Here is a 26,399-nt window from a genome sequence, read left to right as displayed (position 1 = left end):
CACTGACTTGTTGAGAAAGCTGGGCATAGCCACCCCTAGAGCTGGATAGCCCTTATTAGATCAAATAGATCCTTCTTGCTGCTTGTGAAAAAAGCAAAAGAAAGGATGGTAAAGGGTGCTGTGGAACTGTACTCACAACTGTAGTTTGGGTTTCTACTTTTTCATACAAATCCATTAATCATGTCTCCCCCTCCTACCAGACATATCTCACTACCTCTCACAGCTTCCATAAAAATAAAGATGTCAATTAATAAATACCTGAGGTCCAGGGGCACTTGTGCACTAACACTATCCTCTTCTGTCTGACAAAAATGTCATGATCCTGGGAGAATCTCAGGAACACAAATAAATAAATGATAAATGGGTTTTAATGAAAAACACTTGCATTACAACCACACAAATGAGTAAAACAAAATGAACAGGATTACCAGCTTACCTATATTTATCCTGGACTTTCTGCTTAATATCAGCTAGATTCTCCTGGGTAATGTCTCGTTCCAAATACTCACTAAGTGTTTCTGTTGCACTTTCCACATCTTTCTGGTTGTCCTCAAAAATAACTGATTGGTTATTTTTTCGAAGATAGTATGCAAATACATAGGTAAACATTAAAGTCTGCCTGCATTCACACAGAATATCCACAGCTTTCTTTAAAAACTGAACCTGAAAAATAAAAACTTTTATAATATGTAATACTATTCTCCTCAGTATTTTTATCAATAACTAGTGTTATTTCTAAAATAAAGTGACATTTTACACAAGTTTTACATAAACTTTATTGATAATACTTTACACTGGTAATTTTCCAATCAAGATGCCAATGTGTCCACTTTCATGCTGATTAAACAAAACACTCCACATGTGAGGAATGAGTTATGAAAATTTAATTTTTACTTTTCTAGTAACTTTGGTGGCTTATCAAAACTATATATATATGGAAATCTACAGTATACCCTAAAAAAATATATGGGTTTTTGTACTGTAATTCGTATAAAATAAAGAAATACAGCTGTGACCATAAATTCAAAAGAATGAGGGGAACATACATCATTGAACCTGTTAAACTTGCAAATATTTGTACAAAATATTCAAGGAAAACAATATAGACTACACAATACTACTTTTCTGGCCAACAATATATTTCTCTCTCTCTCTCACACACGCAAAGAATAACTTCCTCTATGACATGAAGTGAACAACAGTCTTACCTCAATCCAAGACATGTTATGCTGCTGCATTTCCTCCATCTTTTCTTTGACAGCAGAATACAGCTTGTTTTCAAACTTCAAAGACTGCATGTGGTTCATGTATCGGTTGCAATAAAAAAGGTAACGCTGTAAAGCAGCTCTTGATTTTTCTTGAGCATCACGTGCTTGTTTAGCCTCAAACTCGTCGTATCGATTGCAAGAGTACCTAATAAAGAAATTGGATTTACTAAGTGACCATGAAAAAATTCTACAAAACAGAATGGAGGCATATTTTTCGGCCTCTATTTGTTTAAAGTATATTCTCATCTTACTTTACGTAACTGATGCTCCTAAATATTCAAATGGCTTATCAATGGTTCTTCATACATATTTATTAACAAAAAACATTTTTTTTTTTTTCAAAATCAATGTTACAAGTTTACTAAAACCAAAATTAACTTTTACACTGTACTGATAATAAGCCCACACTCTTGGTCCTCACAAATCCTAAACATAATACCCGTATGAGCCTCAAGGATCCTAACATCCAATGAAACAAAAAGCTTCATCTTTCATCTTTGATAGAATTAGCTTCCAGGAAAATGGGATTACGAGGGAAGACTTTGATCATAAATAATCACTTGTTAAAAATTAATTCTGCTTCTAAAAACTACATCTGCTTCACCATAAACCCATAATTCATAACTGGCACAAACTGCAATTTGGGTGGGAATAAATTAAGCTGCTAACCAATGTGAGAGCTCTGGGCACTGAGACAAGCAACCAAATCCATGGCTTAGAAAAGAAACTGGGGATTGTATTGGGAGACAAAAAACCATGATTTTTAAGATGCATCCCTATTAACTGTGTGTGTGTGTGTTATCCAAGCAAAACAACAAATCGACTGCAAATAACACAACAATGAAGGAGGTAACATCTACATCATCAGCAGCACTCTTGGCACTAAGACTACAAGTATAGTGCTTGGGAATGGAATGGAATGGAATATGGGATTTAGGCCATAGACCAAGCATTGGAACCGCCCAGCTTGGGAATCAAATCTCTTCATATCAGACATTCAGTGTGCAAAAGGTGAGGTTTCTAGTCAAGTCTGGACATGTAAACATGCCAAGGTTTAAAAGCAAAGATGAGAAAGAAGCCTAAGAAAGGCAACGAGATCATATTTTCTTTAATCTTACCCTTGAATCTAACATAAACCAGTATACATACAAATATCAAACAGCAGAACTTCTGCTATATATAACTGACAAATTAACAATGGATGCAAAGGATAATACATTAAAGAAAATAAAGATTAATGCACTGAGCTTCACAATTACCGTATATACTCGCATAACATGCAATCTCGCATATCATGCGACCCCCAAATTTTCACCCTCAAAAATTATTTTATTACGTATCTCACGTATCATGCGAGTTAAATTTACGAGACTAAATTTAACAATAGGCTAACCTCTTTTCCTCCTCTTATCTATTCCATTTTTTAGTTAGGCTAACCCCTTTTCCTCCATCTCTTAATCTATCCCATCTTCTAATTGAGTTTAAAAAAGTAAAAGAGAATGCAAAAATTATCGGTAGTAACGACATACTTGTTTGGAAAATGCATACTACAGCCAGAAGCAGCTTTGATTTGCTATGAACAACCAGTCTGATAAAAACAGCCTTTTTGCTTGCATTTCAACCATTGTACAATAATAAAAAATTACCATGGTTATGTTACAAATGATGTTACTGAGAATAAGATTGATATATTTTTATATTACAGGTAGTAGTCGACTTACTACCGCAATTGGTTACGAACAACCAGTCATAAATCGATTTGGACGTAAGTTGGCCCATGTTAATTTACTGTAAGAATATTATACTAGCGTAGCCTACACTAGGGTAATCAGTACCATCTTTACATATAGGGTAGCCTAGCCTATACTACACAGCATACTTTATACATATATGGCATACTAATTATTAATTTCAGCTAATTCTCTAGGTTCAATGCACATTGGCTTATGATGATTCAGTACAAAGAGAAATTGAATAACATTTAACAAGTTAGCCTCGCCTATACGATGATGATGATATCGTGGTACATATATCGTATATATACGAATACAGTAACCTAGCCTTCAGTATACTGTATACTATACGATATAACTTAGCAATTTATTAATAATAGCCAATTTTGGAGTTTCAATGCAATCTGACTGACATATCAGTGGGAAAAAACAAAAACAAAAAAAAAACTAAAAAAATATGGACATGAAACGGGAATCACACTCGGACTGACATAGGTACGTTATACCTAATTGAGCGAAGTCAGGCTGCTGACGGCTACGTATATTTACCAAATAAATACACAATGAACATGCATCTTTTCTGATTCTTTAAAAAAGTTATACATTATTACAGTATCCAATAATATTGTATGTATTCTCATATTAGAATTGTACATAAAATACTAATGAAGCGGTCAGTGTTTTGATTTGGAAATCAGCTGATGGCAAATACGAGTTTATTTCTACATATTTAACTCAATTGAGAGCGAATTGCCTTTCTTCTAGTTAGTTTAAAATATCTAGATACTCTACTTATATGAGACAAAGTCATTTGTCATTATACGACGTGTTTTTAAGTCGAAATATGAATTTAATATGTCTCGTGAACTAGAGTATTTTTTTCATTAACAGATTGTGTTGTGGGCATGTTTATTGTTTGCTATTTTCACTTCATTTCATCGTAGTACGAACTTTACCGTTACGTTACTTATCTTTTATCGGCGTGAAAACAACAGTAAAATGTGTTCTTTCAAGACCTGAAGTTTTGATTAAAATCATTTTCTCTCAATTTTATTTACGGTTGTGTTTGATGGCATAAGTTTACCAGAGTTATAGCCTTACTCGCTATGGATAAAAGATCGACAAGGGCATATACTGCTAAATTTAATCTGTAAGTTTTAGCTGAAGTTGAGGAAAGAATGTTGATAGGCTAACGACTATTATCTTGCATCGGCAACATGGATGAAACTTTCGCAAACTTTGGTATAGTACCATGAAACTAAACTGTAAACAAAATTTGAGAGAAATGTGTTTTAATCAAAATTATTGGGCATGAAAAGAACACATTTTACTGTTTTCACTCCAATAAAAGATAAATACATAAAGCTTGCAGTATTCTGATGAGATAAAGTGAAAATATCGAAAGGAATGTTGATTTTTGTTTACGCTATAAACATGCCCTCAGCGACATCTACTAACGAAAAAATAACTAAACTTTGTTCACAAACGATACGTTTTCAAGTGATATTTACGCTTGAAAACATATAAATGGAGTATCTTGATATTCATTTGCGCCAACTAGAGGCAAGAAAGTCGCTCTGATTTGAGTTCAACACAGCAAAACAAACCTACTTCGCAATCGCCCTCAGCTGATTTCCAAAACAAAAAAATTGATTGCTATGTTTGTATTTCATAATACGTACAAACAAATAGTAATATGAAAATACATATAATATTATTGGATACAGTGAAGTAAAACAAAACTTTTTAAAATATCCATGGAAAAGATCCATATCTATTATGTTTGTATTTTATCATATGACACTTATGTATGATTATTACATACTCAAATTTTATATCTCGTGTAAGATGCGACCCCCTTAAAATCAGCTCCAAAATTAGGGCTTCAAAAGTCGCATGATACGCTAGTATATACGGTATATATGCTTTTAACAACATTGTCACTGAAGCTGTTTCTCTTTACTTAAATCATGTTACAATAGTTGCAGGACTGTGATACTGTTAAGAGTGGCAAGAACGCTTCATTACAAGGAAGGTTTTTACTTGAGGTTCATACCCTTTAGCACTTGCACTTGTAAAAACTCCTACAAAATATTCAAGTATCTAAACCCATGGCTTTGCCATCTCTTTGGCATCATCATGTACATTAGTAAGTAATCCTTCCCCACCAGTATTTAAGATATTTCCAACTTCTGCATCAATTATAGGGAAGCCTTTGAAAATCACTGACTATCTCACCCCACAATACTGTCTCAGCTTTCTTAAATCCAGTATTTCCAAGCACTTTATCACAAATCTAAAGTCTTTAAGGAGCAGAAGCTCGAGATCTTACCCAAATTTCAGGCCATTCCAGCAATGGAAAGCAGTCTCCCAAAGATTTAAGTTTTTTAATTTTCATAACTTATCCATTTTCTAAGGAGCCTTTTTTAAGTAAGAAAAAAAAAAAACTATAAAACACAAGCAGCAAAAGAATGAGAATTGGAGTGTTGATATTGCCCCACAAATGCTGGACAAAGGCTAATGTTGCTGGCTCTTGTGGGACATGATGAAGAATAAGCCTACAAGGTACTATGATGAATATGGCAAATTTGTAACTAAATTGTATTTTTCATAACTAACAAACCTGGGGTCTTAGCATTAGGATAATACTAGCACTAAGCTGGAAACCAGTAGAATTAAAATTAAACTTGTGAGATCCAGAGACTATTGGCATCTATACCAGGTCACAGGGCATGTATTACCCAGAATGCTCTTGGCGTCCCGTGACCCATCAGTTACACTTCCAACCCAGTTTAGACTGCTTGAGGGGTGGTTCGAGGTGGGCCTTTAACAGTTAAGACCTCAAGTTTGTTAATTATGAAAAATACAAATTAGTTACAAATTTGTTATTGGTTCATATACGAAACAAACCTTCGTTCTTAACATTAGGATAGACTTACTTATTGGTGGGAGGCAAGTCTCTATAACTGACTGGGAGTTTACCACCTTTATCCATTTCCAAATATTAGGAGTATTCCAATTCCAAGACAATGGACTATTAACCCTTGAACCAAAGATATAAGAGAATCTATTGGTTTCCCTCACTGGGTGCTCGTACCATGCCATGGTTTATTACACTATGGAAGATGGAGAACACTCCATGCCCCTAAACCACTCTTGTCCCTTGTATCTGGATCTATTATCACCCCTCTCTTCCCTATTACTGAGAGGAGTGTGTTGCTACTGAAAAGTATACAATACTCTAGAATATCTTTACAGTATGGCTGACTACCTCACTTGCATCTAGTCCGTTCCAGCTTATGATGGTACTCTCCATCATACTGCCCTTAGGTAAAGGAGTAAAAAGAAAGTAGTAAAGAAGACCAGTCATCCCATTCATTCTACTTTCATACCTTCATCTTAGACTAAACACAAACTGACCCGCCAGGGGTACTGGATGAGCTATACCACTTGCTGGGTTGCCACCACTGGACCCACGGAAAAAGTGTCCAAGGATCTATGGGCAACATCTTTTAAATAAAAGGAAGTGAAAGTTGTTTGGCATTTCCAAATACCAGCTTTCAGAATTCTCTCCACAGACATATTCTTCTTGAATGCCAAAGAAGCGCTCAAGCCCCTGATGTCATGAGCTCTAGCCCTCTCCTGGCTATTTGACCCCGTCTTCTGTCAAGTGCATTCCTGATCGTTTCTCATAGCCAAAACAATATTGTATTCCTGGAAACTTCCTTTTTGTTCCATCCTGTACTTACAAACAGCCTCCGGCACCCCGGCCTGAGGTGCCATGTCCTTCTTAAGTACTCTCTTCTTACCCTGATGGGACACAGAAGCATCTCTTCTTTGTCATTGTCTACGAATTCTGCCAGAGAAGGTATGGAAAAGGAGTCGAATCTGCCATCTGCTATTGATGGGTTTTGAGTTTTGGCCACGAATTTTGGAACAAACTCGAATACCATTGACTTCCAACCTCTCGAATGCTTTACGATATATGACAAGCCATGTAGTTCCCCCCACCCTTTTGGTTGAGGCTAGGGCCAATAAGAAGACTGTCTTCAGGGTCAGGCTCCTATCTGTGGACTGCCTTAGTGGTTCATAGGGGGGTTTTGTAAGACTACTCGGTACCATGGTCAAATCCCTATCTGGGGCTTTTAGTTCCTTTGGCAAACAGGACTGCTCAAAACTCTTCATCAACATAGCCATCTCCCATGAAGACAAAATGTCCACACCTTCCATGAGTAAGACCGAGGCTAGAGCAGCCCTGTACCCCTTCACAGCAGATACAGACATATGCCTTTCTGTCCTGACATACATCAGAAATTCTGCTAATTGCTGAATAGTGGTTCCGAGTGGAGTCAAGTTCCCTCTATGACACCAATCACAGTATGCTGACCATTTTCCTTGGTAAACCACTGCAGATGACTTTCTGATATTTCCTGCCATCTGCGTTGCTGCTTTTTGAGAAAACCCTCTCACTCGCAGGAGATACTTGACAGTCTCCATCCATGAAGTGATAGGGACTTCACCGCCACTGCTGTTGACCAAAGATCTAACCAAGAAGCAGTCTGAGAGACAGAAGCAGTTGCTTCTAACGTAGCAGCCTCTTGGTAAGTCATCGAAGGGCATTCCATCTTAACTTCATCTAAGGTTAATCCAGGCCTTAACCTTACCACACTTGGGTTAATCTGTCTAGATAGCAAAGGAACCATAGGTATCGTATAATATTTCCTATGTTTCATCATTGGGGGTGGGATAAACTTAACGATCTATTCGATCTTAAGGAATTATACCTTCCCGAATCCGTGCATTTACGTGCTGTAAAACGGACTCCGCATGACTTGAACAAGGCAATTCATAAAATACCTTCGTATAATTTTTTCAATCCAAACACCATGTCAATCCCTAAAGGAAGCATACTGACAGGTGTCTCCGTGCTCCCCGAAAGGTTATTGAATTGACGAATCAAATCAATCACCTCCGCATACAAAGCCAGAAACTCTTGGTTTTCGCCTTCCTCCGGTTCTAATGTACAGTGTTCAGCCACAGGAGACGCTATCTCACTCCTATCCACTGACAAATGTCCAGGTGCTTCCTGGCCATCTGCCCCTACGGCCACGGCCTCCTTGATCTCTGATGGCCACTGACGGCTCGATCCCAAATAGTCAGCAGGAGAACGAGACCGCCTAACTCCTTCTCTGCTCGCAGATCTAAAGCAAGAATCTCGCCTATACCTCCAAGATGAAGGCTCTCTCAAAACCGAGCTAATTTCCTCTCTATGACTATTGATATCGTCTCCAACGACTGTCGGAGAATTCGGCCTTGATCCCTCATCTAGGCGAACAATGCCTTCCACCAATGTATCAGACGAGGTTACCAACTCTCTATTATTCAACCTTTTAATGAGAGCTCTTTCATCCTTTCTCCGTATTTTAAAAGGTCTTACAGGCAAAACTAGTATCTATGCTTTATTCTTTGTTGTACTCTCCGCACCCATCGTTGATCTTACCAATGGCATTGTAGTCTCTCTTATTAGACTCTTTATAGTCTCTGCTGGCATCTCCGCGTCAGCCGCTAGCCCAGCGACCATCGACGCTTTCGCTCGTTCAGACTCTCATAAATGGCTTTGTCCGTTAGCTTTAAGCTTTCTTGCTGACCGGGATGTGACAGTCCTGGCTCGAAGATGGAGAAGAATTCACTCTTCTCCTCTTGGCCCGAGGATTAGTCACAAAATCCCGTATCCTCCAACGCTTGACTGGTACATGCAGTGACATCATTGAACTTAACGATGATGCCAAGCTAGAGGAAGAAGACGAAGAAGAAGACTTAACTATTTTCTCCTTTAGATCTTGTAATTTCTTCATGACTGTGTACCAACGAGTCAGAAATCGTATTTGGCTCAGGAGGCAGTGAAGTAGATCGAGAAGCAGTAGGCTGTGACGTCATCGCGTCTACCATGTCGGTGTGTGACGCCGGTTGTGGCGTCACCAATCTTGTAGGGAGAGACTGGGAGGCTGCTGCTGGCATTCCTGTGTTTGCAGCAAAACTACCTCCAACATTCTGCATTGCTGGAAACATTGAAGTTGTTGACGTAGCCGCGGCATTAGTTCCCATAAAGTGCAGGCCAGGGGGATGAGGAACATTCAGCGCTGCCGGACTCTGCTGGAATCGCGACGCCATATAATGAGACAGCAAACCCTCCAAGGTTGGTACGCCTGGTAGGCCTAAAGCTGTCCACGTACCTTCCATTCTCTGCACATCGGGAGCCAGCACCTGGAACAAAGATGGCGATGCTCCCCCCCTCCTTGCCGGGAACAACAGAGCGTAATTATGCATAAAATTACCCAAAACCCCTCCTGAAGTTTCCGATCGCGAATCGCTAGAAGAAACTGAAGGAGTATGGGAAAAATCAAAAGCAGGCGACGATACGTATGGAGCAGTCTGGTGTATTGCCGATACAAAAGAAGCCGGCGACACTTGGTCATCCAAAGATGGCGTCATCTCCTTTCTTTTGTGCTGGCTTTTCTCATAAAACTTCCTCCACTGCTCCACCGACCAACCGCGACAAACTGAACAAGGATTAGTAATTGTACATACATTTTCTCTGCACCTACTACACGTCGGATGAGGATCTGTTGACAACAAAGTTAGAAATTTTGAACAAGGAAACCCACTCACTCCAGGGCATTTCCTTTGTCTCTTCCGCGAATCGGAAGAAGTTCCCATTGGTAAAGCAAAAATCTCTATCTCACAACGTACACACTCTTACAGATCACACCCCCATTACCTGGTATAGATGCCAATAGTCCCTGGATCTCACAAGTTTAATTTTAATTCTACCGGTTTCCAGCTTGGCGCTAGTATTATCCTATTGTTAAAGGGGCCAGCCGGAACCCTTATATATGGGGTATATAGGGCGAAAAATGCAAATTCATGAAAAAATTCATGGAGCTTCATATGGCAATTGAGAATACGCATACGAAATATTTCGTCAAAATTCCTCTTACTTTCGTAGTTACAGGGTAATTAATTAACGTAATTCAATAAGCCTAAAACATTGATACGTACAAGAAAATGCAATATTTCTTCTATTATCGTAAATTTTTATAATTATTGTCAAAGAAATTGGGAGACTTCAGTTCAGTCAGCTACCAAGTCCAAGTTCAATGTGAGCACAAACGTCAAGTAGTCTACATGTTCGAGTTTTACCTCTGACATTCGCTTGCTTTTACGTATATGTTTCGGCAAGAATTTCATCATGCCAATGAAGAAAAGACAAGGAAAACATCTTGCTAACATACAGACGAAGAAAAATCGCTCAAGTATTATTACAGAATATCATAATACACGCGTAGTTAGTGAAGAGAGAGGGGAGGGTTGCGTAGTAACGGCCCCGTCTTGCCTGACAGCACACGTCACACTGTGCCCAAGGCTACGATCTTTGAGCAAAGAGATCTTCATTTATGATAAATAACATAGTTTTGGTTTTTTAATACCCAAAATGGAAAAATTCATAATAATCATGATTTATTAACATTGTCTTCGTAAAAAGAGAGTACACCTTCGAGTTTCACCTCTGACATTCTCTTGCATTTACGTTTATCTTTGCTTCGGCAAGAATTCATCATGCCAAAGAGGAAAATACAAGGAAAACATCTAGCTAACATACAGAAGAAGAAAATTTGTTGTAATAAGCCGAGTTAGTGAAGGGGAGAGAGAGAGTTGCGTAGGAAGGAGTGCCCCATCTTGCCTCAAGCAGTGCCCCAGGCTAAGATATATGAGCAAAGGGATCATCATTTATGATTAAACTATGATAAATAAAATAGTTTTGGTTTATTAATACACAAAAAAGAAATATACATTCATAATAATCATTATTTATTAACATTGTCTTTATAGAAATACGAAGGAAAACTTTGAAATCCCGTATCTCAAAACTATACTTATTGACCTTCAAAATCTATCTTCTCACTTAAGTTTTAAAGCTATAACATTGGAATTTGGTATATAACTCAAATGGAGCCCTTTTTTTCCAATTTTTGTTTCGTCTTTTTTTCATAAATTTGTTTCTCCTGATTTATAGGGTTTATTGTTTTACCATATTGAAAAATTCATATCTAGCAAAAAAATTACTTTTAGAAAAAAACTCCTCATTCGATTGGAGGTCTACATCAGGTCTATATATGGTAGTAATCCTAGGTCATAACCCTCTTACGCCGATTGGACATGTTAAACGTTGAGTCAAAATGTCTCCCGTATGCAGATTGGACGTATTATACGTTGACTCAAAAAAGATTTTTTCTAAATTCACGGAAAAATACTTATAGGCCTACCAGCCGAAAACTTTTGAATCACGCGCCTTGGGGGATGCTGGGAGTTCACGGATCAAGGCATTGTTTTGTTTACAATCGTTACGCAGGCGGGCAAGCGCGAATTTCTTTCTTATCGCACTAAAAAGTATCAGTTACACATCTCAAAAATTATTATGTCACTTTGACATAATTTTTGCACCATTTTAAATTATCCGTTACATGGAGTATTATAAATGAAAATGTGCGCAATTTCATGTAGAATACAACAAAAAATACTCATGATTGTAGCTCTTATCAATTTTGAAATATTTTCATATAAATAACGATAAGTGCCAAATTTCAACCTTCGATCAACTTTGACTCTACCAAAATGGTCAAAAAACGCAATTGTAAGCTAAAACTCTTATACTAGTTTCAATCATTTGCCTTCATTTTGCAACAAATTGGATGTCTCTAGCACAATATTTTGATTTATGGTGAATTTATGAAAAAACTTTCTCCTTATGTCCGCGCAGTGACTCTTCCGATAAATTTTTTCGTGCGATTGTCGTAATGTTTGCACCATTTTACATTTGCCGTTACATAAAGTTTTATATATGGAAATGTGTGCAATTTCATGCACAATACAACTAAAAACAACCCATGGTTGTAGCTTTTATCAGTTTTGAAATATTTTCATATAAATAACGATAAGTGCAAAAATTTCAACCTTCAGTCAACTTTGACTCTACCGAAATGGTCGAAACACGCAATTGTAAGCTAAAACTCTTATATTCTAGTAATATTCAATCATTTACCTTCATTTTGCAACGAATTGGAAGTCTCTAGCACAATATTTTGATTTATGGTAAATTTATAAAAAAAAAGAAAAAAAAATTTCCTTACGTCCGCGCGGTAACTTCCGAAAAAAATAAGAAATTTTTTTGTGCGATTGTCGAAATGTTTGCAATATTTAAAATTAGCCGTTACATAAAGTTTTATATATGAAAATGTGCGCAATTTCATGTAGAATACAAAAAAATTATTGAAGGTTGTAACTTTTCTCTTTTTTGAAACATTTGCATATAAATCACGATAAATAGAAAAAAAAACCCTGTTCGGTCAACTTTGACTCTACCAAAAGTCGAAAAACGCAATTGTAAGCTAAAACTCTTACAATCTAGTAATATACAGTCATTTATCTTCATTTTTAAACAAATTCGAAGTGTCTAGCATAATATTTAGATTTATGGTGAATTTAAAAAAAAAAAAACTTTCTTTCCCTCCGTGCGCCAATTCGCGGCCGCAAATCTCCGAAATGCGTACGTCGCATTCTCCTAATATTTGCTCCTTTTCATATTAGGCGTTTTTAGTTTCATATATGAAAATGTGCGCAAATTCATGAAGAATACAATAGAAAATATTTGAAGGTTGTAGCTTTTCTCATTTTTGCAATATTTGCATATAAAAAATATATATATGATTAAAAAAATTTGACATTCGGTCAACTTTAACTCGTCCAAAATGGTTGAAAACTGCAATTCTAAGCTAAAACTCTTACAGTATCGTAATATTCAATCAGTTGTCTTCATTTGAAACAAATTGGAAGTCTCTAGAACAATATGACAATTTGTCGAAAATTGCATTTTTCCTAACTATACAAAACCTGAGGTCCTTTAACAATAGGAAGTAGCTAGCGGCAGCTGGAACGGTCGTAAGCTTCGAACAAGGGGAGACGGTAGTTTAACTGCTTGTCCGACAGTCGCGCAGGAGGTAAACAAATCACTTTTGCTTTTGGCCCATGCAAAATACGCAGTGAGGGGTGGCATGAGGAGGGACTATATGTAAAGGACCTCAGGTTTGTATAGTTAGGAAAAATGCAATTTTCGACAAATTGTCATTTGTTCCGATACGTAATACAAACCATCGGTCCTTTAACAATAGGAAGACTCACTTCTTGGTGGGAGGAATCTGAGTCTTTTGATGAACAGACTGGTGTTCGTCCATCCCTGGAATGCCTCCCTGGTCGTAAGAGCGAGGGAGGGATCCAAGCCTCTGTCCGATTGATCGGGGTGTGCACCGCAGGATCAATGGTCAGACCTCTGGGCCGAGTACTAAGAGAGAGGCAAGCGTATCTCTTCGTACCAGCAAGCAAGAACTTGTTCCTGTTTGCAAGAGGCAACATAAAGTATGGGTTGTCTCAAGCTGGCATCCACTTCCTCCCCCTTGTTGGAGGAAGTGGTGGATATACGCTCCTATCCCTAGTGAAAGGGATAGGATGGGTGGGGGCTCTGTTGAGTAGTCACCTGCATCTTGTCCTTATCCAGCAGGGTGACGACCGTGTCCCTCTAACCACAGGTAGAGGGGAAGAAAAAGATGAGGAGCCAGTCACACTCTCATTCACTCATCCATTCTTATGGTCACACCAGGACTCGATGCTGTTCAGCCTGCGAGGGTCTGGGTTCGCTACACAACGTGTTGAGCAGCCACCACGGGTCCCGTGGAAAAAGATCCAAGGACCTGTGGGCAATATCCCGAAGGTAGAAGGAAGGGCATGTGGTCTGGTTGGACCAGACCCCTGCCTTCAGTACCTGCGCCACGGAGAAGTTCTTGCGGACAAGGCAGCATCTCCTTCGCATCGAAGGCGGTGAAGTCCATTAGGGAGGGGATTGTGAACGACTCGAACCAATCGTCAGGGACCGAAGGGTTCTGAGTCTTCGCTACGAAGTTCGGTACGAAATCGAGCGTCACGGATCCCCATCCCCTGGATGCTTGACTTCGCAGGAGAAGTCATGCAGTTCCTCAGAGGAAAAGAAGGAAATAGTCGCATGACCTATCCCTCTTCTCTACTTCGGTGATGTCCAGTACCCATACTGGTCTGTCCGTTTGCCACGAAAAGTTCTCTCGCATCCTCCTATCCCCATGCAGCGAAGTTCTCGGTAGTGGATAGGACACCGACACTCCATGGGTGTCAATGGTATGGGTACTGTGACAAGCTATTAAAACGAAGTAATGATTGCTCTGTAACAACCGAACTAAGTCAACAGCGTAGTTCGTAACTGACTCGGCCGCTCTGACAGCTGCCGGACTGACTGCGTCGGTAGGAGGCAAGTTGTCAAAAGCATCCGAGTAAGTCACGTGACCTTCGCCTTTAATAGGGTTATGCCGAGAGACCAACAAATAATGTATTTGTTGTCACCAATGCCGGACAGCGAGGTGATGATTCTCTTAAGGCATGTGCCCAACAGGCGAAAGTCAATTGCCTTCTAGAGACCGAGGTCCCTGAAGGTAAAACATCTCATGGTTGTTGAATCTCAGCTAAGGAGAAACAACACTATGTACCGTTGAAGACGAAGGTAGATATTGAATGCAACCTACGTCTTCACAGATGAATCGAGAGAAGGATTCTCAAGATTCATAACCTGTGCTTACAAATGACTGAAAACGCTAACCGCTATTTCATTGCTGTCCGGTGAGAAGTCGTAGTTGCAATGAAAGCGGGGCATTCTTCAGTAATGAAAACACAGGGGAAAGCCGCCTGAAGAACTGCTTCTCATGGGCTGAACATTTGGAAGTAGAGCTGTCAGGTCGGAGAGTAGGTCGATGTCTTCTGACACATCTCGTAATTCGGGTTGAACAATGAACAATTGTACACCTACGAATACGAGATATTTTGAAGACAAACTCAGATGTCTGCAAAATCATTCGCATTATCGCAGTGCGATGCAGCGGGAGACTTGTACAGCTTCTGTTACCGTGCGGTAAACGAAAGATGAAAGAGTCCAAGAGATATCTCTGTTGAAAATTCTCGCAATGTCGAAGGCGATGGAATCTAGCGTCACAGCAGTAGATGGTCCTTTATTATTGCGAGAATCCCCGTTAATCAGGAGACCTAAGTCCATGATTGTTGGGCAGAGATACGGTCGGTAGTCAATCAAAGCAGGGGAGAGAGAGACATACATGACCGTGCATATCGGAGGCCCAGCTGATACTGAGCTGCTATCAAGCAGTTCAATACGCAGTAGTTGAGCCTGAGCTCTCGCTGACTTCGTCATCCTGAGTTGGCCAGGTAATCCATTATTCCACGAAGGAATGCGTTCGGCTAGAACTACCGAGCATAAAAGATATGCTCGTGCAATTATATTTAGGCGAAACGAATTTCGGTAAATATAAAAGTTGAAATGGTGTTGTCGTGACAAAACCATAAGTATATAAAAGTTGAAATGGTGTTGTCGTGACAAAACCATAAGTATATAAAATTGAAACTGAAAACTCCTGGGAGGTTGCAGGCAACCCCGAGTTGCAGTTCAATTAGAATACTTCTCTTATAAGTCGCAATCCGTAGATTAACTAGGATATGCGCCTACCCCTCGGACAATTCAACTGCTTAGTAGAATCATGTCGCAAGGTTAATATACGTAGTATATTTGTAGGATTCTGAACAACGATCTCCATCCTAAATTCTTTCCTTCAAGAAACAAAATAAGGATTGGAGATCGACCACCTTCGATCTCTATCAAGAGAGTGAAGGAGAAGTCTTCCTCGAAGGAAAGCTTCAATGGTGAACAGAATACTAAGACGATAGTTCAAGCCAAACTGGATATTCCCGTCCGATCTTCTCTATTCCAGGTTGGTCGGCCACTGTGAGATAGTTTCTTTCAGCAGCAGTCTTCTTCCCAATGCTAGAAATTCCAGGAAATTAGAGCATAGGCGGGAGGTACCCGATTATCGTGTATATCGGGGATTCTCGTCTCGCTCACTTTGGACCGTGGTCTCGCGTAAGGGTTGTTTGGAGATCGTAAAAAACTCGAACACTGAATGCGCTAGAAATTCCGTAGAATTCTAAGCAGTCTGCGAAACCCCCACCGAATTCGTCAAACGATATCGGCTGGTGGTCCTCTCGATTCCCGTAGAAATCGAGAATGGGGCAGGATCCCTCCTCAACGACCGGGCCTTACGTCAGGTAGGACCCGAAGGTCCCCCCGGTAGCGCAGTCCCGAACGTGGGATCTACAGAGAAATCTCTGTAGGATCCCTCCCCTTTCCCTCGTAGCCGTAAGGAGAGAGGGAATGGGGAGGAATTGGATACTTGCTCGCCTTCCCAGTGGAACTAGCAGTAGGAGAAGAGTAGGAGCAGCCATCGCCTTGCGGCGATGGCCTCTCAGAGTCTGGGAAAACGTATCGTCAGGAGAAAACGTTTTCCCGCGGAGGGTTACGAACTCTCACTGTAGGTAAGGGTCTGCCGCCACTGTGAACGTCGTCTGGGTGGGGCTGATCGACACCTGACGGGAGAGCCGATACCGTCCTCCGACTCATTCCAGTCCTCGTCGTAGGTCAAAAACCTCTCAGGAGGACCGAAGGAGTATTTAAATACGGTGTCCGAAGACACGTAGAAACGAAACGCGTGTCGCAGTAGAGGAGGTGGAAGTTGCTTGATCGACCGGCCAGAACTGAGAGAGCCTTCTTGTCCGGAGACGAGAGACTCTGGTTCGAGACAGAATCGGCAAGCTCCGATCGCGGCAGACCCACCGTCGGTTTGGTTTCCCTCTCGGGCCCCAAAACGACTCGAGCAGAGACGTGGCTCTGCTGGTGGGAGCGGCAATCCTTCCGCAAGGTCATTATGCTGACGAATCAGCTTACTGACTTCTGCAAATTCCTCTGTATCTCGGGAGTAAACGCTTGTTCTTGCGGAGTAGGACCGTCCAGTCCCTCCAACAAGAACAGATCCCGAGATACTCCTCCTTCAGAAGGAGGAACAGCGGCAGACCCCTGACGGTCGCCTCCAGCTACTTGCGCGTATGTCCTGGTCGGTCCTAGAACCGTGCCTGGTCCATACGGTGTCATAGCGGGATCGCGAGCGGCGCACCTCTCGCGATCCCTCATAGGTACCTCGCTCCTCCCGGTGTAGCCCGAGGAGGTTGAAGGTACAGGAGAGGCAGACCTGACGCTCCCCCCATAGCTCGCTGGCAGGACCAGCGTGCTTGGAGGGCTGCTGCTGATCGTCCACCCGCGGTGGCGATCGAGCAGCAGGCCTAGCCTTGCCACTCGCCTGGGGCGAGAGGCTCGGCTGAGAAACGTCGACGCTGATCTCTAGTGTCAGGCGAGCTGTTTGCTGGTTACCGTCTCCGCCCGGTACCGATGGGAGCGGCGTCAGGTGACCTGCTAGGCTCGTTGTCGCGGTGAGACCGGCGAGGCGTCCTCTCGGTTCGTGTCGAGCCGCTGGTACCAGCCGTGGCTGGTACCGACGACCGCGGGGACCCCTTCCTCGCCTCAACCCGTGGCTGGTCAGCGACCGTCCACGTCAACCCGAGCAGCCAGCTGGTCGCTGCGAGAGCGTCCACTGGCCTAGCGAGAGTCGTCTGCACGACACTCGCCAGTCTTCTGCTCCGCGCGCTTCGGTCTTGGCGGCGAGCGAGCTCGGGTGTCAAGACTTTGGCTGGACGGTCTCCCGCGGGAGACCGTTCCACTCGGTACTTCTCGCTAACGAGAAGCCGAGGCGGATCCTGGTTTAGCGGCAGAACCGCTAGAACCAGGCGAGGAAGTGCCAGCCGAAGCTGGTACTCCTCTGGTCCCCGTCTTCTTCTCCTTGGTAGAAGAAAAGACGGGCCCTGTTCCCAAGGGAGCAGGAGGACCAGCAGAAGAGCTCCCCGAATCGCCGGAGCGAGACGGGCCCTTAGAAGGTCCCGAAGGAGCCTTCTTAGGGGGGAAAACCCGGGTTACCAGCTGGTCGCTGCAAGAGCGGCCGCTGGCCTGGCAAGATTGTCACCTGAGCGTCTCTCACCAGCCTTCTGCTCCGTGCCGTGTCTTGGCGCCGAGCGAACTCTGGCGCCGAAACTTGGCGTACGGTCTCCCGCGGGAGAACGTACACTCGGGTATCTCTCGCGAACGAGAGACCGAGCCGGAACCTGGCGTAGCGGCATCGCCGCTAGCACCAGGCGAGGAAGTACCAGAGCTAACCGATACTCCTCTGGTCCCCATCTATCTCTTCCTTACGGAAGGGGAGACGGGCCCCGCTCCCGAAGGAGCAGGAGGACCAGCAGAAGGACCCCCCGTCCCACCGGGGTGGGTGGGACGGGCCCTTAGAAGTTCCCGAAGGAGACTTCTTAGGGGGGAAGGCAGCCTTCTTCTTCTTCGGCTTATGGGCCTTAGAAGTCGAAGGGGAAGAGGCAGCAGCAGACGATGAAGACGAAGATGACAGCTTCCTCTTCTCTCTTCCTCGTCAGCTCACGCAGGGACAGTCGTCAGGTCCTCCATCCAGGCCGGAGCCGGGGCGGGCTATTGCCGAAGCAACATGGCCCGACTGCACCTGTCTGGAAGGACCTGGGACTGGGAAGACACACCGTGGGCAGGACCAGCATGGACAGGCTCAGGAACCAGGAGCGACAGGGAACAGCAACCAGCTCAGGAGCGGCAGGAACAGCGGCAGCGGGTAGACCCAAGAAGGGACAGCCAAGCCAACAGCGGGAATCACATCAGCGGCAGGTACGGCAGGCCCAGCGATCGCCTCGTAGAATCATCGGCAGCCAGCGGAACCTGGGTCCTGGCGGCCGGTCCAGGGGCGAGCTGCTGGAACAGCGAAAGTCTGGGGCAGGCAACACGAAGAAACAGGCGGCGGCGGCAACCCCACCTCGATACGGCGGCGGCCCTAGTAGCGGCAGACGGCGTCATCGACACAGCATGGGGAGTGTAGACAGGAGGGGGGGGAGCAGCATAAGCGGCCGTGGTAGTAATGGAGACCGCTCCAGACCTCGCTAGACGCTGCAGCAGCCCGTGGAGGCTAGGCACGCCCTGCCGCCGCGGTGGTCCATACCTGTCCAAGGTCGTCTCCCACGGATGTAGCACCTGCGGTAACATAGATAGATTAGTAAGAGGGGTTCCCTCACGCACGGGGGGAAGACATGCCCCACCCCGAACGCAAGGAAGACCACCAAATACAAAATACAACGAAGAAGCTGAGCGGGGGGCAGGAAGGAAGACGAAGAATCGGATACCAAGGGAGTCGCGGGAGAGCTTTCCGACGACTTCCTGGCAGACCTTCGCTTCCCCTACCCCCGCACAGCAGTGAAAAGTAATATGAAAATGAAACAGAATACTGCCCTTGCGATTCACTTCATAGAACTTAAAGAAGGGGAAAAGATCAATTCCTGGGTAAGAACGGAAACTTGATCCAATAATATGATGCTATCATAAAATATATATGAAAATGAAACAGATACTGCACTTGCGATTTCACTTTCACATAAAAAAATCGTAAGGATCAATTCCCCGGTAAGAACGAAAATTGATCCAAATTAAATTTCATGCAAATAAATAAATGAAAATGAAAAGAATATTGCAATTGCGAATCCACTTTCATTGCATTCTATTATACAAAATTAAAAGGCTCGTGCCGAGCGCAATCACACCCTCGGTAACGAACGCACAGGGCAAAAATATAATGAAAAGAGTACTTACATTTTTCAATTACACACTTTCGCCCAAAATACATGACTCGGCGCGAGCGCGCCGCCCTCGGCACCGAGACATAATTCAAGGGTTCAATCATGAAAAGAGAGGAAATCGCCGCATCTACGGCGATAACTCCATGTTGGTTCATAATTAAGTAATGAAAATGAAAACAGTGTACTTACAGTTTCATTTTCAAGTCAAACAAACCATTAGTAGAAAACACAATATAAAACAAAGCATACGACGATGAAGCGGGCAGAGAGCGATGACGAACACGTCCTTCACACCCGCGGCCGAAAGCAAAAGTGATTTGTTTACCTCCCAGTCGCGCGGCGCGCGACTGTCGGACAAGCAGTTAACTACCGTTCTCCCCTTGTTCGAAGCTTACGACCGTTCCAGCTGCCGCTAGCTACTTCCTATTGTTAAAGGACCGATGGTTTGTATTACGTATCGGAACAAATTTAGATTTATGGTGAATTTTTGAAGAAAACATTTTTTTATGTCCGCGTGTTACGAATTCATGCATCATTTTGTGATATTTTTTCTGTGTTGCTTTGATCGATTTACTATGTGTTACATATCAAAATGATCGCACTTTAGTATGCAATACAACGAAAAAAAAGTAACTTGTTAGCTTTAACCGTTTTTCGCACAGCTCGATTTGAATATAATTATGTATGAATGTTTTTTTCGCTACCATATATCGCATTATTTATATATGATAATGATATTTTTTTCCATTTCTGATGGTTACATACTAAACTTCAGGCAATGACAAAAAAGGAGCCAAAAATGAACTCTTAATCTTGAAAACTAAGCGCGCTGTGATTTTTTGAAAAAATTATTTTTTCCGCTTCCGCGCTCACTCCAAACCCGCCTCGGCATACGGGAGACGTTTTGGTTTTTAGGGCTTAGGCGTAAGAGGGTTAATATTAAATATCAAGGGAGGAGATAGAATTTGAAAAATGGTTATTTTCGGGACAAATCGCCCTGGCGTCACAAAACCGAAGGTCAGAGGCGAAAATCATATGCGGTTTGGAGATGTCCCAAGTCACCTTATTAAGTGGTATGAATATCAAAGTCCTGTCCTTAAAAAATGGCATTAGCCGGCCGGCCCCCTTAAGACCGAAGGTTTGTTTCATATATGAACAAATAAACAATTTCATTCACATGGCCTGTACATAGTGCTTGTTGCCTCACAGAAAATTCAAATTTTTCATTTTGGAACTTCCTCTTGTCTTCTCTTTATTTGAAAAATTTCAAGTCAAATTTTCAAATCAGCAAAGGTTAATCCTGCAAGAGTGATGGGTTTATGGTAAAGTACAACTTGTTGGGTTAACTTACATGAAGGCCTACACAGAACTCACGTCTATTCATATCATAAGAAAAAAATTAACATTTCTACCCTTTATTCTTCAAAAAGAAAAAAATTCACCAAAACACAAATTTTCCAATTCAAGGAAGATTATATTTACCATTTTTATAGTGTCATGCATTTTCAAAACATCCTCATACAAAGACAAAATTAAATACCTTTAAAATTACCACACATACAGTAATGTATTGACTATGGGCTATTAGTTTCTGTCTCCTGTTACTTGAATAATATTGGAACTCACCAAGATGAACCATGTGGTTCCCACGGCCCAAGGCACACCCAACAAAAATCTGCTTTACAGCTTTGGTTCTTGCAAACCATGTGATTGCACCCACCATCCTTCTCTATGGTAACTTTACATTTTGGACACTCCTGGAAAGACAAATGTAATCAAGGAAATGCCAAATCTCATGATATTAAGCACTTGATGAGGTTCCTATTAGTTCATTAAATGCTAATCAATATAAATGTTTGTTAAATTAGTGAAGATGACCAATGAAATGTGAACCTAACATAATACCTGAAACCTTTTACACTACTTTCAAAGTCTGTTAGGACCTTCAATAAAACCAACCTTGGTATTAGCAGCAATCCAATTGGAGGTTTCAGAATCATCATCACATTTCTTGATCCAACTTTTTAACAGATGACATTTCACAGGGTCATGCCAATTTTCCCCACAGTTAAAACAAAACACATTCCTGCATTTACACATGACTCGTCGTGCCTCTGGATATTGTACCTTGATGGCATAATTACAATCTGGGTAAGGACACCAACGTAGTAGCCGATTACACTGGAAAACAGAATATTTATAAGAATATAGCTTCCACAATATAAGCTATCATACGTTACAGCTTGTAATCAATTATCCGAATATTTTCTGGGTATTCCTCATTTGGTTCCTGGATTGACTTTGGAAAAAATTTAGTTTTACACATATACTGATCTGATGATTTTAACGCTTTAAAATCTAATTAAAGCAGTAAAACACTGAAGATCACCTGCATGATGTTACATCATACATGAAACTTGAATTGGATTTAAAGCCTACTGTAACCTGGATTAATTCCTACACAAGCTTTGTAATGAACAGTAAGCAAGTTTGTGAAAGCAAGGATATTTTCTTTTTTTTATTTATTTAAAATTAGCTTAACCAGACCACCTTAAGGGTTTGCTCTTATAACATAAGTGATATTACTGTAATATATATTACTATATGGGTAAGGAAGGGTTCAAAGGCAATTATTTTAACCTAACTAGTACAGGGACTGACCTACATGAGCAACTGTTCTGCTACGTGGAAATAAGTCCAGAGTATAATCCTTGTCATAGTCATGTTTATATGACTTCCGCATTTACATCCATTGCTACCGCTAACTAGAGTTGCAAGATTTAAAAAAAATATATACCAAAATACAGAAGTGACTAAAATTAAAGCTTACCTCTGATGACAAATCTCCAAAATGACAACTGCACACTATCACTGTACTAATACCACCACCATCAATGATATGAAACAACCACACAACAATGAGAGAGAGAGAGAGAGAGAGAGAGAGAGAGAGAGAGAGAGAGAGAGAGAGAGAGAGAGTTACAAGGATTAGGATATCTCAAAGACTCGTTAGTCCATCCAAGGAGACATCGTGTGCTTGCTTATCTGTAGGAGCAGGTTTTACTGTGCATTCACAGTGCCTAATGATTTTGTCTAGCTTTCTTTTAAACTTCCACACTGTTGCTGTTTACAACTTCCGGTGGCACATATCTTGTATGTAAAGAAGTTCCCACAATGGGATGTGTTGCATCTCTTCAGTTCTAGTTTCCATCCATTATTTCCTGTCTGGCTTTTGTTTAATGTAAATAGGTTACTGTCTACTTTTGTTATGCCTTTCAGTATTTTAAATATTTCTATTAGTTGTCCTCACAACCATCATGTGTCTAAGCCAATACATGTTCAGGCTCTCTAGTCATCTTCGGTAACCTATTTGCCTGATGGATGGAATTAACTTTGTGGCTCTTGCTTGTACTCCTTCTCATCTATTTATGTTTTTTCTTAGTGTTGGTGACCAAAACTGTACTGCATATGAGAGAGAGAGAGAGAGAGAGAGAGAGAGAGAGAGAGAGAGAGAGAGAGAGAGAGAGAGAGAGAGAGAGAGAGAGAGAGAGAGAGAGAGGTTTTTATGCCAAGGATGATTAAACAGCTGTTTAGTAACCAATGCAATGTTAGCTATAAACTCTTGTACATATTTAACTGTTTGTATAAAGCAAAAACTGATCTATTATAACACGCCTTCTTTGCTGCCATGTTGAACTTCCTTGGGACAGATGCTGTTGCAGTAGATATGTCTATATCTCTGCATCGGCATCGCTTACGTTATGGGTGATAGGCTAATCCACCTCCTAAGAGAGTATTGCCCCTTCAGTTAGACAGGATCCCTTACTTTGCTTTAGTGTTTTAATTTGGAAATATGTGTACTATTGACAATTATGTTTTTATGTATCTTTCACACATGTCTGAGAACTTAGTAATGTTTTAGTCTTTCAGAATGTGTGTGTTTCAGGATGTTCAGGACAAATTTTAATGGCGGTCAATTCGATCTTCCCTTCTTCTTGCAGGGCCAGTCGTGTTTGTCTTCTCGTCTCTTTTCCTCATTTTAGTAGGATTGGGGCGTGGGCAGTATGGCTATCATCTGTCTTTCCCTCCATCTTCACATATTATAATTATTTGTACTTATAAATATGTACAGGCAGCCCCCACTTACCAGCGGCATTGGTTAACGATGGTTAGTGGTTAGCCAGATTTACAGTGGCAGTAAACTATTTTTGGCATCGGTATGTGGTTTATCATTGTTGGTGTTTTATCAACAACAATTAGAAGTTATTGGTGCCAATAAACGGTTTATAGTTTGTTTGTACAGTGTTTTTACGTTGCATGAAACCAGTGGTTATTCAGCAACGGGACCAACAGCTTTACGTGACTCCCAAACCACGTCGAGAGTGAACTTCTATCACCAGAAATACAGATCTCTAACTCCTCAGTGGAATGACCGAGAATCGAACTCGCGGCCACCGAGGTGGCAGGACAAGACCATACCGATCCCGCCACTGAGGCACTATAAATAAACAGCTCATTGGCACTTACGAATTATAAATACCATTTATTAAATAATTACTATTGCCAATTTCCGGTTATCAGCGATCTTCAGTTAGAGCCACTTGGCCAGGAATGGAACCCCCACCATTACCCAGGGGCTGCCTGTACTTCTTAAAAATAGTCAATTGACTCGTGTTTCGTAAGTGAACTATGCTACTATTACAATGAACAAAACTTCTCCTACCTCTACAAAACTCTTTGTTATAAGGTGCTGGTACTTGAGTTTGACTTTGGGATCGGTTATCAGTCGCATCACTGTCTGATCATCAACAAGTATAGAACAAGCGTGAGCTGCACAAGAAATAGTTTGTCCCATCCCTTCATCAATGATCTTTGTAGTGAGGTACTCTGTCCAACAACTGGTGCAAAAGCGATGTCCACACTCAATACCGGTCATCATCTGTAATTACAATTGCATATTCCCATTAGTATAAGGTGTTTAAGCATAGGTTAACTAAAAGAATGATGGTTTGTAATTTATCCGAGAAAACTATGACTGAAACTTTTTAAGAGCACAAAAAAAAAATATGAACAATGCTACAAATTAAGTTCACCAAAATTTTTTATGCACTGTTTAAATTGGAGTGGATCTTTTGCAGAACATGCAATCTATGCCAAATTGACTAAATTTGTTTGAAAAATGCATATGCTGACTTTGTACAACAAAAATAAAAGGCTGTTACTGCATATTCAAGTCCCATTAAATCGATACAACTACATTAGTTTAATACAGGACGAGATACTGTATATCAAATAAAGCACAAAGACTATTCCCCTTTATTTACAGAAAAATGACTTCAGGTTTAGGGGGAAAAAAATTGCCAAGGATGGGCACAATACTACTGTGCTAAAAGTATAATTTTAATCCAACATTATATAAAAAAAAAATAACTGTCAAAACACTCAAGCACCACTTCTATCACAAATATTTAAATAAATAGTACTTGTGGACCTAAAAGAAGATAGTACTAGTCTGGTATGAGATTTAAGTCTGTAGCAAATAAGCTTAACCAAAGTTAACTCTAAAGTCATCTAAGTATGTGTACTTACAGCAGAGGGCATGTTGAGAAAGCATATCTCACACTCTTCCATTCCATTGCTAGTCTTTACTGAAACCTGTGGAAAAGAAAGTAGTATACTCATCAAAATATAGTTGTAATTACTACGTATTGTCAAATAAAAACCAATGTAAATATTTTAGTAAAATCCTAACAAATATAGTCTAAATATTTTTTACTTCATAAAATATCAACAAAATGTTCTATTCCAGGTATAGTGGGTTAAGCTAATTAGAAAAACAATGTTAATGCAATATTCTGGTACACTCCCTACATTTAAAAAATCTAGTCTAAATAGTTTTGATTTTATGAAATGCTGTTAACAAAATATTGTTCGTTGCCAGGTTTAGTATAGCAAGTCAAGCTAATTAGTAAAACGCAGCAAGGCAGTTCCTTTAAGAACTGGCTCTAAAACAACTTGTGCCTTCATGTTTTACTTGGAAATGCAACACAATCTGTATCTTGTGTTAAACCAGCAAAGGAAGAGAATTTGTTTTGCAAAAACAGGGTATTACCAATTATCAAAATCTCCATTTAGTAGGCTTATAACAACATTAAAGCCCCAATTACACAGTATGATCATTTTTTCCTACATTTCAGAGATAAATTGAAAAAATTACTGCAAAAATATTTCAAATAAAAAATTTCCTATGAGAGAGAGAGAGAGAGAGAGAGAGAGAGAGAGAGAGAGAGAGAGAGAGAGAGAGAGAGAGAGAGAGAGAGAGAGAGAGAGAGAGAATGAAATTTGGGCCATATGGCCCAGTGCTGAGAACAGAAATGACATTTTTATATTAAAATAAGGATTTATAAATAATTACCAGGTAATTACATAGCTAAAAGTTTCTAGAAATGGCAGCAACAACTTTGAAATTCATGAGTGGTGCTATTCTCTAGTGGCTAGGTGACTAGCCCCGCCCACTTCCTGGGAAAGAGAGGAACAGCTAGCAAAAATGGCTTAAATTTGTTTACACCTTAGGTCCAAACAAGATGAAAATGTCAACCAAAAGAATGAATTCCAAAACAAAACTGAAGCTAACAACTGTAGTAGAGCCACCAGCCAGCAGAAACAAATTAAAGCC

General features: G+C 41.0%; 1 protein-coding gene across 1 annotated transcript in view; it reads right to left on the bottom strand.

Annotated features, from left to right (window-relative positions):
• Positions 1–26,399, bottom strand: part of LOC135212538 (E3 ubiquitin-protein ligase arih1-like) — a 46,967-nt gene that overhangs the window by 9,054 nt on the left and 11,514 nt on the right. The window contains exons 3-8 of the mRNA XM_064246066.1: positions 25,313–25,378; positions 24,447–24,662; positions 21,683–21,904; positions 21,350–21,480; positions 1,209–1,413; positions 437–663 (exon numbers count right to left, since the gene is read on the bottom strand). Coding sequence (XP_064102136.1) covers positions 437–663; positions 1,209–1,413; positions 21,350–21,480; positions 21,683–21,904; positions 24,447–24,662; positions 25,313–25,378 — 1,067 coding nt within the window. The remainder of the gene's footprint in view (positions 1–436; positions 664–1,208; positions 1,414–21,349; positions 21,481–21,682; positions 21,905–24,446; positions 24,663–25,312; positions 25,379–26,399) is intronic.

This window comes from Macrobrachium nipponense, chromosome 41 (genome assembly GCF_015104395.2).
Source record: "Macrobrachium nipponense isolate FS-2020 chromosome 41, ASM1510439v2, whole genome shotgun sequence".
Classification (NCBI taxonomy): Eukaryota; Metazoa; Arthropoda; class Malacostraca; order Decapoda; family Palaemonidae; genus Macrobrachium; species Macrobrachium nipponense.
This window is presented reverse-complemented; position numbering and strand designations above follow the sequence as displayed.